The sequence below is a fragment of the Chrysochloris asiatica genome, unplaced genomic scaffold, assembly GCF_000296735.1.
Source record: "Chrysochloris asiatica unplaced genomic scaffold, ChrAsi1.0 scaffold00423, whole genome shotgun sequence".
NCBI classification, from domain to species: Eukaryota; Metazoa; Chordata; class Mammalia; order Afrosoricida; family Chrysochloridae; genus Chrysochloris; species Chrysochloris asiatica.
Window position 1 is genome coordinate 41298 of NW_006408941.1, and position 12788 is coordinate 54085.

At 40.2% G+C, this 12788-nt stretch overlaps 1 protein-coding gene across 1 annotated transcript in view; it reads left to right on the plus strand.

Annotated features, from left to right (window-relative positions):
* LOC102835186 (ubiquinol-cytochrome-c reductase complex assembly factor 1-like) overlaps nt 1–12788 on the plus strand; it is a 126673-nt gene that overhangs the window by 32626 nt on the left and 81259 nt on the right. Inside the window, exon 3 of the mRNA XM_006876866.1 lies at nt 6891–6948. Coding sequence (XP_006876928.1) covers nt 6891–6948 — 58 coding nt within the window. The remainder of the gene's footprint in view (nt 1–6890; nt 6949–12788) is intronic.

Genomic DNA, 12788 nt, shown 5'->3' on the forward strand with positions numbered 1-12788 from the left:
TGGAGGGTCAGAGAAAAAGAGGAAGACCCCAAACTAGATGGATAGGCAAAGTGGCAGCATTGATGGATTCAAGCGTGGCAACAGTAGTGAGGTTGGCCCAGGATTGTGCAGTGTTTCATTTTGCTATGCAGAAGGTCGCTATGAGTCAGTACCGACTCGATGGCACCTAACAACAACAATAACAACAACAAGTTAAGTACCTTCTATAAACAATGGACTGTGAACCACAAGGTCAGCAGTTGAAGCCCACTAGGTGATTTGCAGCAGAAAGATGAAACACTGGACAGAGTCGCTATGAAGTGGAACCGACTTGAACATGCTTAACATTTCTTATGCATTCATAACCAGGAAGGAAAACTTTCTTCCTCTTAGTTGTTGGTCATAAGTACCGTTGAATTGGTTACAACTCATAGTGACCCTGTGTAGAGTGTCTAAGGAGCTACTGGTGGGTTTGAACTGCCGACCTTGTGGTTAGCAGTCCAGTAGCCTCTAAGAATTTCTTGGTTTAGGAGACATTAGTCAGAAAGAGAAAATACTTTTCTCTGCCTGATGAAGAAAATTATTTTTTCTTAAGTGACATTTAAAATCTGTGTGCTTAGGTATTTTTCATCTGAATTTTTAAACCTTTTAATCAGATACATATTTAATTCTCAATTCAATAAATAGCTCAGAAATTAATAGTTATTATTTTATAAGGATGTTTGCCTAGCTATCTTTGTCTTATTGAAAATTCTTGAGTTTATTATATAGTATTGAATAATTAAACTTTAAAAATGTTTAAGTTAGTATATCATGTTTTACCTCATAGTCTTTGGTAAGCTATTTATAAAACATAAGAAAAATTTATAAAAAGTATTACAATTATGCACTATATAGTTCATATTTTCATAGTGTACTTTTACATATATCTCCTTTAAGAAATACAAAACCTTAATGGATCAGAAGATCATGTGTTATTACTTTCATTTTTGTATTGTTTTCAAATATGTTCCGAGACTAAATGACTTGTACAAAGTTGCATAGCCAAGCTTTGAACCTCCATTATGTGGTTTAAAATCCAGGGAGTTTTCCACTACAACTTATTGCTTGTAAAGGAATGTGAAAACCCACTCAATAGCTGCAAATCAGACATTGTAATCCATCTTACTATTTTTGCATTTTATTATGTTATAAAAGAGAGTTCTATTACAGACTGATATTTAAATTTTCCAGAGAGTGGCCATTGTCCTATTTGTGTCCTTCAGAGTAGTTATCTACGGGACCCCAGTACATTTTTAAGTAGCAACATGCTGTTTTTGTTTTTTACTAAATTTTGGTTTGTTGTTGTTGAGAATATTTAAAGCAAAACATACGTCAGTTCAACAGTTTCTACATGTAGAATTTAGTCACTGGTTATGTTCTTCAGGTTGTGCAGCTTTTGTCATCCTCCTTCATTATCATAAACATATCTAAATTTCTTAGTTTTTATCTGAATTTCTGGACTCTTGGTGTGGCGCTCTAAGATCATCACTGGACTGTGAACCACAAGGTCGGTAGTTCAAACCCACCAGCTGCTCCTCGGAAACCCTATATAGGGTCGCTATCAATCAGAACTAACTCAACAACACTTAACAACGGCAACATCTGGATTTTTGAGTTGCTGTTGTCAATTTGACCCCATATAGATAATTCTTAAAAGAGCGTAATGCTCAAGGAAGATGTTTTTTACTAGTTAATTTAAACAATTGTCTGGTTTTAAGAAGACTTCAGGACAGGGGATATTTTTGGTTTAAGATTTAAAGATGATGTCAGGGCAGTAGTTTTAGGGTTCATCCACCCTCCATGACTTCAGAAAATCTGGAGTCCATGAAAACGTGAAATTTTGTTCTGTATTTAGCAGCTACAGTCTTACTTTAGCTCTCAATTTTAGGCTTGCCTTTAAGACCAATACAAATTCATCTGCACTATGCTCCATTGTGGCATGACTTTTTTGTTTTTGGGTGGATTACATTTTTAAAATCAAACCAAAGTGGTTTGTTTGTCTGTGGCTAGTGAATAAAAAGGAAACCAATCTGGAGTGTACCTTCTGGAGGCAGAAGATAAGGACTATAAATGAATGAGTCTGGCATTTCTGCAGCGTGAGTTTTAAGTAAGAGACTTGACAGGTTTGGGGTTAAGAGAAGAGACTGTATATATCTTTTGTCAAAATTAGACCTTTAAAGTGGTCATTCATTGCTCACTTGGATTTTTAGTATTTTTGAACTTGTATAGTCCTGAAAGTTTCAGTAATTTTCTAAAAGAATAGAGAGCCTCAGGGAGCTGGCCATTGTCATCCTTTCACCTCCCTTCAGGAAGACTGTAAAAGAAAGTTGTTTACTTACAGAGGTGCTTTGGCAAACATTAGCTGTCAAGGCTTTAGGCAGGCCTCCATAAACTGGCAGAGTTAGAGAGTCTTTTGATCTCAGAACCAATGTGTTCAATAGTCTAGGACCCAGAAAGCTGGATATTTGAGATTTTGACTGGTGAGATACCTTACAACCAACCCATTGTTTCCAAAATGTTCTGATGATGTCATTTGTGGCATAAATGAATGTGCTTCCTGTGAGCATGCAGTGCTTTGTTGACTGGTCTTTCGGAGATTGGTTTTTCTAGGAAGATTACTTTAGTGCAAAGGTGGCAAATCAACTATAAACAAAGCTTGTGTTTAATTGTACAGTGTTGTCTGTGGACCATTTTGTCTTTAGCCCCTAAAACACTAGTTGCCTTGGAGCAGAGACTTCTTAGTAAATGACTTCTGAATGAGTGGTTAGAGGGGAAATCTTGGTCTCATTACTGACATAATCTTAAGTAACTAATGAGTTTGTTAAAGGGTAATTTAAACCCTCATGTGTAAATAATTCAGTGAAAAACAATAGCTAATTTTTTTTTAGGTGGGGGGAAACAACCAAGTTGTCCTCAAGTCTACTTCAACTCGTTGTGGCCCATGAGTGTTGTATTCTATATGGTTTTCAGTGGTTGATTTTTCAAAAGTAGATTGCCAGACTTATCTTCTGAGGCTTATCTGGGTGGACTCAAACTTGTATACATTTTTGAGTATAGCAGTCAACCATGTTAACTATTTGTACTAACCAGGGATCCCAGTATTTATTATTATTGCTGGGTGCCATTGATTTGCTTCCAATTTATAGTGACCTTTATAGTGACCATATGGCCAGTAGAACGAAACACTGCCTGGTCCTGCACCAACGTCATAATTGTTATGTTTGAGCCTATTGTTGTTGTCACTGTGTCAGTCCATCTTGTCAAGGGACTTGCTCTGTTTTGCTGACCCTCCACTTTACCAAGCATGATGTCCTTCTCCAGGGACTGACTGGTCCCTCCTGACAACATGCCCAAAATAAGAGAGGGGAAGTTTTGCCATACATACTTTTAAGTGGCATTTTGGCTGTGGTTCTTCTAAGACAGATTTGTTGAGTACAGTGTTAACCATTGTGCTAAAAATTTCAGTCTTCACAAAAACTTTATAAGGTGATTCTCTTTGTTATCTTCATTTTTGCAAGAAGAAAACGGAGTCACTGAGAGACTAAATAACTTTACCCAGAGTCACATAGCAGTTAAAGAGTTAGAGTCAAGGATTGGGATGAGGCAGTCTGGTTTCAAAGCCTGAATTACGAAACTGTGTTAATACTGTCTTCCAAATAGCAGGAATGAATTATTTCTTTCACCTAGGGTTTGCAAAAAGCCTCAGAATATAACGTATTAAAATGAATTTGCATTGGAGGAAGAGTGCAGTCATGACAAAAGACTGTAGCAGAGTCTTTGAAGTAAAGACATTTCATTGATCTGCGTAATCTGCTGTATTTTTGCCTTGCTTAGAGTCAACGTTTAGTGATCCTTTTTTTTTAAGGCTTTGCGCTGTCGATCAGGAGACCTTGTGGTACAGTGGATAAGCACTTGGCTGCTAACCGAAAGGTTGGGGGATCAAACTCACATTATGCTTCACGGTAAAAAGATGTGGCAGTTTGCTTCTTAAAGATTGTTGTTGTTGTTAGGTGCCATCGAGTCGGTACCAACCCATAGCGATCTTATACGCAGCACAACGAAAACACTGCCCGATCCTGGGCCAACCTCACTACTGTTGCCATGCTTGAATTCATCAATGCTGCTGCTTTGGGGTCTTCCTCTTGTGCTCTGACCCTCCACCTTACCAAACATGATATCCTTCTCCAGTGACTGATCCCTCCTGACAATGTATCCGAAGTATGAGAGATGAAGTTTGGCCATCTTGGCCTCCAAGGAGCACTCTGGATGCACGTCTTCCAAAATGGGTCTGTTGGTTCTTTTGGCAGCCCATGGCACTTTCAGTATTCTCCTCCAATACCATAACTCAAGCCTAGAAACTCTATGAGGTAGTTTTACGTGTTCTATAGGGTCTCTGTGACTTGGAATCAACTTGATGGCACACAACCCTGTGGGTTTCTGTTCTGCCCCTCATGGCTACAAAGCTAGCTCTTTTCCTATCCTCAGCTCCGAATTGACCCCCTGAAGGGAAAATTGTGACCCAAGTCCAGCTGCTGGCCTGCCTGTCTGTGCTTTTCAGCCCAAGAACTGATTCCTTCTCTGAGAAAATTGGAAAAGCTCCTGGAGGCTGCTGAGAAGCTTTGATGTAGAGGTAGCAATTGAACAGATTGTCCTTTAGAAGCGGCCAAATTTCATTTTCCAAATTGAAAGACAGACTTCCAAGAAAACTTTTCTTTTTAATGTTTTGTTCTAGCCTCCAAAAAAGACCCAACTTCAGTATCCGGGCTTGAGAGTTTCTCATGGCTATTCTCGTTCTAGGTGGAGAGTGGCTGGCCTGCTCTCAGATGGCATGTGTCTTAATAGCTATATGGCTGGCCAGGCCAGCCTTACCTCTCTCCTGCTGGGCTCTGAAAGGAAGTCCACTGACAGCTGCTGGGCACCACCCAGTAAGCTCACTAGAGTATTTTGGTGTCACTTTGTGACACATCTGAATTCAAACCCCTGTTCTGCGTGAAATTATGTGGCCTTTTAGAGTCCATTTCCTTATCTCTAAAATGGGGGTTATAATGCCTGACTCCAGCATTAAAGTAAGGATTAAGTGAGATCTGTATTAACATGACTAACAGTAGCCTGGCATCCATATGGGCCCTTAGTGAATGTTAGTTTCTGATATTGATATTATAGGCATAGAAGCAGAGTAGTGATTATGAGTATAGTGTTAGGAATCAAGTACATCTGAATTTGATGCCAGTTGTTTTAGTTCATAACTGCATGACCTTGAGCAATTGTCCTAAAAGTTTTCTCACCTGTAAAATGGGGTATTTTAATACCCACCCCATAAGGTTCTTGGTAGGATTCATTAAGTTAATGCATGTAAAGTACCAACTATATAATGCCTGGCACATAGTAAGCCCACAATGAATTACATTCTTTATTATTATTGGTATTGTCAAGTGCCACCAAGTCAGTTCTGAGTCCTAGTGACCCTGTATAGGATTTCTGAGAAGGTTGGTTGTTCAGGGCTTATCCTACAGCACCACACCACGACTCACTATTATTAGTAGTGCTGTTCATGTTCCTCAGGAGTCACTGGGTGGTGCAAAGGGTTAAACTGTTAGTTGACAGTTCAAACACACCCAGAGGTGCTTCAGTAGAAAGGCTTGGTTTTCAAAGATCACAGCCTCAGGAGCACAATTCTGACTTCCATGGAGTTTGCCATGAGCCAGAATTGACTCAACAGCACTTGGTTTTGTCATTTTGGGCCTTACGTTACAGAGGTCCTGTCCTGTGTTTTATCTCCTGTTGTTGCTAGGTGCCATTGAGCCGCTCCGATACATAGCAACCCCATGCACACTGCCCAGATTGAAACACTACCCAGTACTGCACAACCCTCACAATTGTTATGTGTGAGCACATTGTTGCAGACACAGTGGCAGTCCACCTCGGTGGATGTGTACCACTCATCTAGTGTATTGTTTATTTCACTGATAGCTAAAAGGCAGAAGATATCATTTATTCCTAAGTTATTGCCCCAAAGGACAGATTCTACATGAAGGGCCCAGATCTCATTAATTATTTTTTTTCTTCATTCTTTTGCTCCAGCTTTGTCTCCTGTCATGTAACAAAGAGGCACATTCAGTGAGAGGCCCTTAGCCAGTCCTTTTTTAGAGATCTGAGACTGGAGAGGCTTGGATGACTTGTGAAATTTAAAACTGAGAAGCCCTGCCTGCCCAGTTTTTGTTTCATTAGATATGGTCTGCTTTCTTATTTATTATGCCCAGTCCCCTAAAGCCTTACTTTTTTTTCCTGGTCATTTCCTGTGAGTAACTCGTTGAACACACTGAGATCTCCATAGCACATTGTTGTTGTTAAATGCTGTTGAGTCAATCCTGACTCATAGCTACCCTGTATAGGGTTTCCTAGGAGCAGCTGGTGGGCTTGAACTGCCAACCGTATGGTTCGCAGTCCGGTACTGATCGTACAGCACCACACATAGACTAGAAGGACTGAGACTTCTCAGATGGGCTCAAGTGAAAAAGCCTAAGCTTAAGTGAGATAGATGAAATAGTGTCTGCCTAGTTTTTTAATAAGAATTCAAGACAAGGAAGGATTTCCTAGGCCACGTTAAACTAGTGAAACAACAGAGGTTCAGGAAGAAATGATTTGTCTAAGGCCATAGAGCAAAGTATAATGGGACTAGAACAAGATGGTTGGCTAGCTGACTGCAGTCAATGCTCTTGCCCTGTGGTACCATTGTCCATCTCTAATAGCATAATCACAGAGCACTATAGCTGCTGTGTATTTTAGCTGAACAAATTCTTTCCAATATTTAACACATAGTATACTTCCTCTTAGTCCTCACATATTTATACTTTATTGTTATTTTCTAGGGTGTCAGATTCCTGATACGTTCAATTCATGGTTTCTTATAACCCTACTTCATGTCTGGTAAGTTCATAATTTTAAGTAAAATTACCAAATGTTTTTTTTTTGTTTGTTTGTTTTAAATACTGCTGACTTGTAAGGTATAGCTGTCAGCAAGGCTGATTCTATGAAATGGCAGTTGTTAAGTCATTACAAACTATTTTTTTTCATTTTCATAACTGGTGTCTTGAAGCACATTTTTATAAAGGTCAAAGCTTAGTCTCAGAAAGAAACTAATATTTGTAGGATTTCCTCAAAGAGCACCTAATTCAGTGGACAGTGCTATCAGTATCTCTAAGAGACTCCATGAGCTTAGATGGAAAGTTCTCTTTTTGGGGTGTTTTAGGAAAGTTCACATTTACGTAAAAGTGGTTTGAATTGTAAGAATCTGTGGTCATATTCATTGCTGGTCATCAGAAACCTATAACAAATTATAGCACTGACATTTACGCCTGTACCTCTAAAATGTGCATACAGGTTAGATTCATACTAGATTTGTTGCATGTAAAAATATTTAACACCTTAAACAGTATATTTTTTCTTCAGCTGTGAAATAAGTAGCCAAAAAAAATCAATTTTTCACCTAATATTACCCACTATTAAAGGTCAGAAGGATATAGGAGAGACGTTGAAGTAGGGGCTGGGGAATGTATTTATTGAGTTGCCAGATCTTGGGAAAGTAAATTCTGGAGAACTAAGTTTACTACTCTGACCATAGTGAGTATCTGAGGAACGTGGGGAATGGCTGCCTTGTCAAAAGGAGCCTTGTTTGAGACTGCCTTCAGCTGAGACTTTGCATCACAGGACTGGCTACTCTATAAAGATGTTTTGGTTCTGATCACCTCTGAAATGTTTCTTCTACTGAACTCACATAGTCATGGAGATTGGCTCAAGGACCTAAGATGGTAGTTTATTTTATGCTGGTTTTTTTTTTCAAACTGATAGTTTACTGAGTGCACAGTATTTCCCAGCCTCTTTGCTAGGAACTAGGGATAGTTCTGAAGAAGCTCACGGTCTAGTGAGGGAGATAAGGCATATGAAATAGTTATTTACAAATTAGAATGACTAATTAAGTTCTCTAATATATGTGAGTATGTAGTGCTCATGGGATTATGGAGAAGGCACAACTATCAAAATGCTTAGTAGGTGGAATTATCTATATATTGTTAAGCACTCTTGAGTCGATTCCATCTCATAGAGACCCTGTATAGGGTTTTTGAGGATCAGTTGGTGGGTTTGAACTACTGACCTTGTAGTTAGCAGTCCAGTGCTACACCAGGACCCCATGTACATATTAGTTTTTTAAAATGTGCCATGTCCTTTAGTCAGGCAGCCGAGAATGCAAGCTACCACCCATTTTTCCTAATGGAGAAGGTTAGAGAGGAAGGCCAGAGAGGGAAGCTGGATATATTGAAAAGAAAACTACTTTTTCAAGAGGAGAAAACTGCCGAGGTGGCACTGTGGAATTATTCACTGGAAAGGTGGGAGGGTTGAAAAGAGGATTAGGCTGTTCCCATAGGAGCTCAAAGATAATATTCAGTGCCTGTATGAAAGACTCTTTATTGCCCATATAGCTACAGGTCGTAGAGTGTTAGAGGGAGTGGATAGCAAAAGAAAATATAGAATCCCTGTGACCACATCCCAAGGTCAATACCTTACTAATAGCAGCAGCTGGAGAACCTTGGAACTACTTCTAGTTCTTTAAGTTAGCCACCATTTCCAAACCATGCCGCTTTAGTTCTTTGTGCTGAAGTTGGTTTAATTTCTGAGAGTGGGGAGTACCACTACCAGTTTGGTTCGAGGAGAGAAGTGGTTTGCTTAAATGTACACTTGTTCTCCACTTTGTCCTTTTCCCTTCCCTTAATTCTGTTGATCTAGAGACACTGATGGAATGAATCAATAGCTTTTCAGTTTGAGTCAGCAAATTCTTAATGAGGCTCTACTGTATGTTAAGGACTGTGGGGCCTTTGAAGGAAGAATATGACATACTCTTTACCTTCAAGAAACATAGCTTAGGGGAAAGCAGGCCTAACTGTTGTCATCAGTAATGGATGAGAGAATGAACAAAATGCTGTGCCCTAGTGTGAGCATATGCTGTGGAAGCCCAAGAAGTGTGACGATCTAGGTTGGAGTCGGGTGGGTGCATAAAGGGTGGTTCTGTGGTAGAGATGACAGCTGAGGTGCACTGTGAAGGGGTGCGTAGGATTTCTGTCAGAAAGCAAGGGCATGTTAGAGCAAAAGAAATAACATGCACAAGAACATGGAGTATTTGAGGACAGCCAGTGGTCTGTAGTGTCTTGGGCAGGATTGTGGAGGAGTGTACTAGAAATACCAGAAAAGTGGGACCCAGTTTTTTTTTTTTCTTTCTTTCTTAGCAAATACAAACTTTTTTTTTTTTTTTTTTTAAATTAAATGTTTTTATTTTGCATTGAGTGAAAGTTTACAGGGCACATCATCAGCTTCACATTCAACCATTCATATAGCTTGTTTCATTACATTGATTATTATCCCCGCTATATATCATCATTTTACAGTGTTTCTCTCTATCCTCTTTAGCTTTTTTTTTTTGGATCGGGGGGGACTTGGCTTATTGGAATTTACAGTCTCGGCTTTTAGGGGAGGTTTTTACATTTGTCTGTGGATATCCAGGGCTCACGTATGAGATTACTAACAAGCATTACTGAATAATCAGATGAGGGACAGTTTGTTATGTCTACTAGGTAGCTAGAGTCTGATCCTCAGAGCCTATGGTTTGGGCGGTCAACAACGCTTGGGCCCACAGGGGCTTGGCCTCCTGACCGGATCTGTGCTGTCTGCATCTGAGTCCTCCTTTTTTATTGATTGTTTAAGGGACGCTGCCTGTCTTAGGTGGTCAGTGCGAATTCCTCAGTCTTACCAGTCATTGAGACTCATTGCAGCATGGCAATGTCTCTGTCCCAAGTAGCCGAGGTTCCACGTGATCCTTACCCGTCTCTGGCCACACGTCCAGCATAAACAGCCGCCATCCGAGGAAGGCAGGGAGGAAGGAGATCAGCTGGGGACCCCATGCGCCCGACGTTGCCGGCCCACCACCTGCTCTAAGGTGACCAAGCAGGATCACTATGCTGAGGTTCAATCCAGTTCCTAGGGAATCTTATTCTCTAGCATGGGTAGCAAATAGGTAGCCATGCAGTGTTCACTTTGAGAATTACTTATATCATAAAATTGAGCGTGTAGCTGATGAATATCCCCAGACAAGTGTATATTGTTCCACAACCTGGGACCCAGTTTTGCTGTGATCCTCTAAAAAGAATTGGAAAACTCTTCTCTGAGGGCTAAAAGACTTAGGAGGAGTATTGGATCCACAAGGCCATGGAGAAGGTATGTTCTAGCGCTGATCTCTTAGTCTGAAGCTCCAGGAGACTGACCAAGGGACATCCAAATTCAGTATTATAAGACTAAATAGACTTGTTAGAGATAGAGGGATTGGCATATAAGTGCCCCCTATAGGTGATGGTGTGAGGGAGAGGTGGGAAGGCTTACAAAACAAGTTATGAAAGTAGAAGCAACCCTCCCTCCCAATTAAAATTTTAAATGCTGGTGGCGGGCTTTCCAGAGAATGTACTTGACTTAGCAAAGGTGGTGACTCCCTGTTGCCTCTCACAATAGGCACCAAGGTTTCTCAAATCCTGTTAATAGTTCCATGGAGGGAAGTATTGATGTTTTTCCTACTCTGCCTGCCTTCTCTGATTCCAAAGTGTTTCTATTGATAAGAGATTTTTTTTTCAGTGTTTTATTGTGAATTATATGATAGTTTACATGGGAGAACATTAGTTTTACATTCATTCTATCATATATCGTATCATTGCCATGGTTACAATCCCCTCCATGCATCATCAACCAACCAAAGGGTATACCCTACAAGCCTGCCCCCTACAGTACCCCTTCCCCCAGTCTTCAGCACACAGTTGCTCTCCCTCTCTGGATCTAAAGTGATAGAGATTTGTAAAGCCCCTAAAACCAACACATTGTTATTGAGTCAGTTGAGACTCATAATGACGCAGTAGTACAGGGCAGAACTACTTTATGGGGTTTCTAAGGCTGTCAATCTTCCTGTGAGCAGACTACCACATCTTTCCTCCCACATAGTGACTGGGGCATTCAAACTATGACCTTTTAGTTAGAAACTGAGCACTTAGACACTGTGCTCCTATGGCTCCTTGTATGAGATTGAGAACTGTGTAAATCATATTCTGGAACCTCCCCAGTTTTTAGACAGCCTTATCAGTTGTGTGTATTCATGTGAGCTTGCAGCTGCAATGACTATGTGCCCTTTGTCTTTGCTCAACAAGATTAGTATTGATTGTGGCTGCTGAAAATTGCTGAGAGGTCACTGTCTGGGCTGTTCCATATCCTCACGTGGACTTGATAAAAGCAGATATCCTCCTCTCTTCCCTATCTTAATCAGGGGCATTGTGATCCACTTAGGCGCCCACATGGAAAACCTGGGAGTCATTCTTGACTTTTCCTCACTCTTTACATCTAGTCAGTTATTTGTCACCTACCTCATTATGTATCAGTCTTTTTTTTTTTTTTTTTATCATGATCCATAGTAACAAATTCATTTTATTTGCAACCTCGTATACACACAGGACTCCTGGTGTGGCTCTGCTGGGTCAGCACTGGACTGTGAGCCACAAGGTCCACAGTTCAAACCTACTATCTATACAGGGTTGCTATGAATTGGAACTAGTTCAATGGCAGTTAGCAACAACAACATGCACACATATGTCTGACATTAAAGTTTTATAAAATTTATCTTTATAGTGTCAGATAAGCTGTCATTTTCTACACACATTTCTACACACATTTCTCTTAATTTTCTTCATTGTTTTCAGAGTAAAATACAAGTGTCTTTATATAGCATAGCATTCTTATCCCACCCAGTGAGGTGCCTTTACTGGTCTCATCTATCGCTGTTCCATGCACCACTACCACTTCCACCCCTCTACAACGGTGCTAAGGAAACCTTGTAGTAGAAATGCCAACTCCTTATTCTGCACAGGAGGTCCTTCCACTTCCTGTCCACCTGACAAACTTATTTTCCCTTCAATAGTCAACTCATATTTTCTCTCTTTGAAGCCTTCTCTTTCCTCTGAAGGCAGGCAGTTCCTCTTCTGTGTTCCATTAGTATTTTGCACACCCTGGACCCTGGTGTAGCACTGTAGGATAAGCATTGGATGGCTATGCTAATCATCGGTTGGCAGTTCAAACCCACCAGCTGCTCTGGGAAACCCTATATGGGTTGCTATGAATCAGAACCGACTCCAGGCACACAGCAACAGCAGCAAATTATAGCCCCTTCACATAATATGTTTCTATCTCTTTCTGTCAATCTTAAGGGTGATGAATTTCTTGAGAGCAAGAATAATTTTCATTTTCTTTGCATCTCAGGTCTTTCCCTCAATCCTAAGTCTTAATTTTAATTTACATCAGTAAATATTTATTAGATAACTGATGCCCTCAGATTTGACTTGGTACTTGCAGCAATGCCAGTGGAAGTATCCTTGCCTTTGCCAGTTGGTCAGATTGAAAGAGGCAGAGCTCTGCTCTGCTTCAGCTTGCTTGGGGGTGAGAGTTCTGTAGTTGGAATTGATTTCGTCAGTTTAAGTGTTCATAGATTTGTAGAGGGTCCCTTTTCAAAATTCGTCATAGAGTACTAGTACCTTTCGGCACAGACACAGAAAGTCATTTTAGAAAATGAGCTGGGATATATAGAAATAAACCATGGCTGTGATGGAGGTAAGATGGGAAAAAGAGTAAAATGCAGTTTGTAGTTTAAAAAAATTATTTTAAAGTCAGATTTTTTCACAGATATGATTACT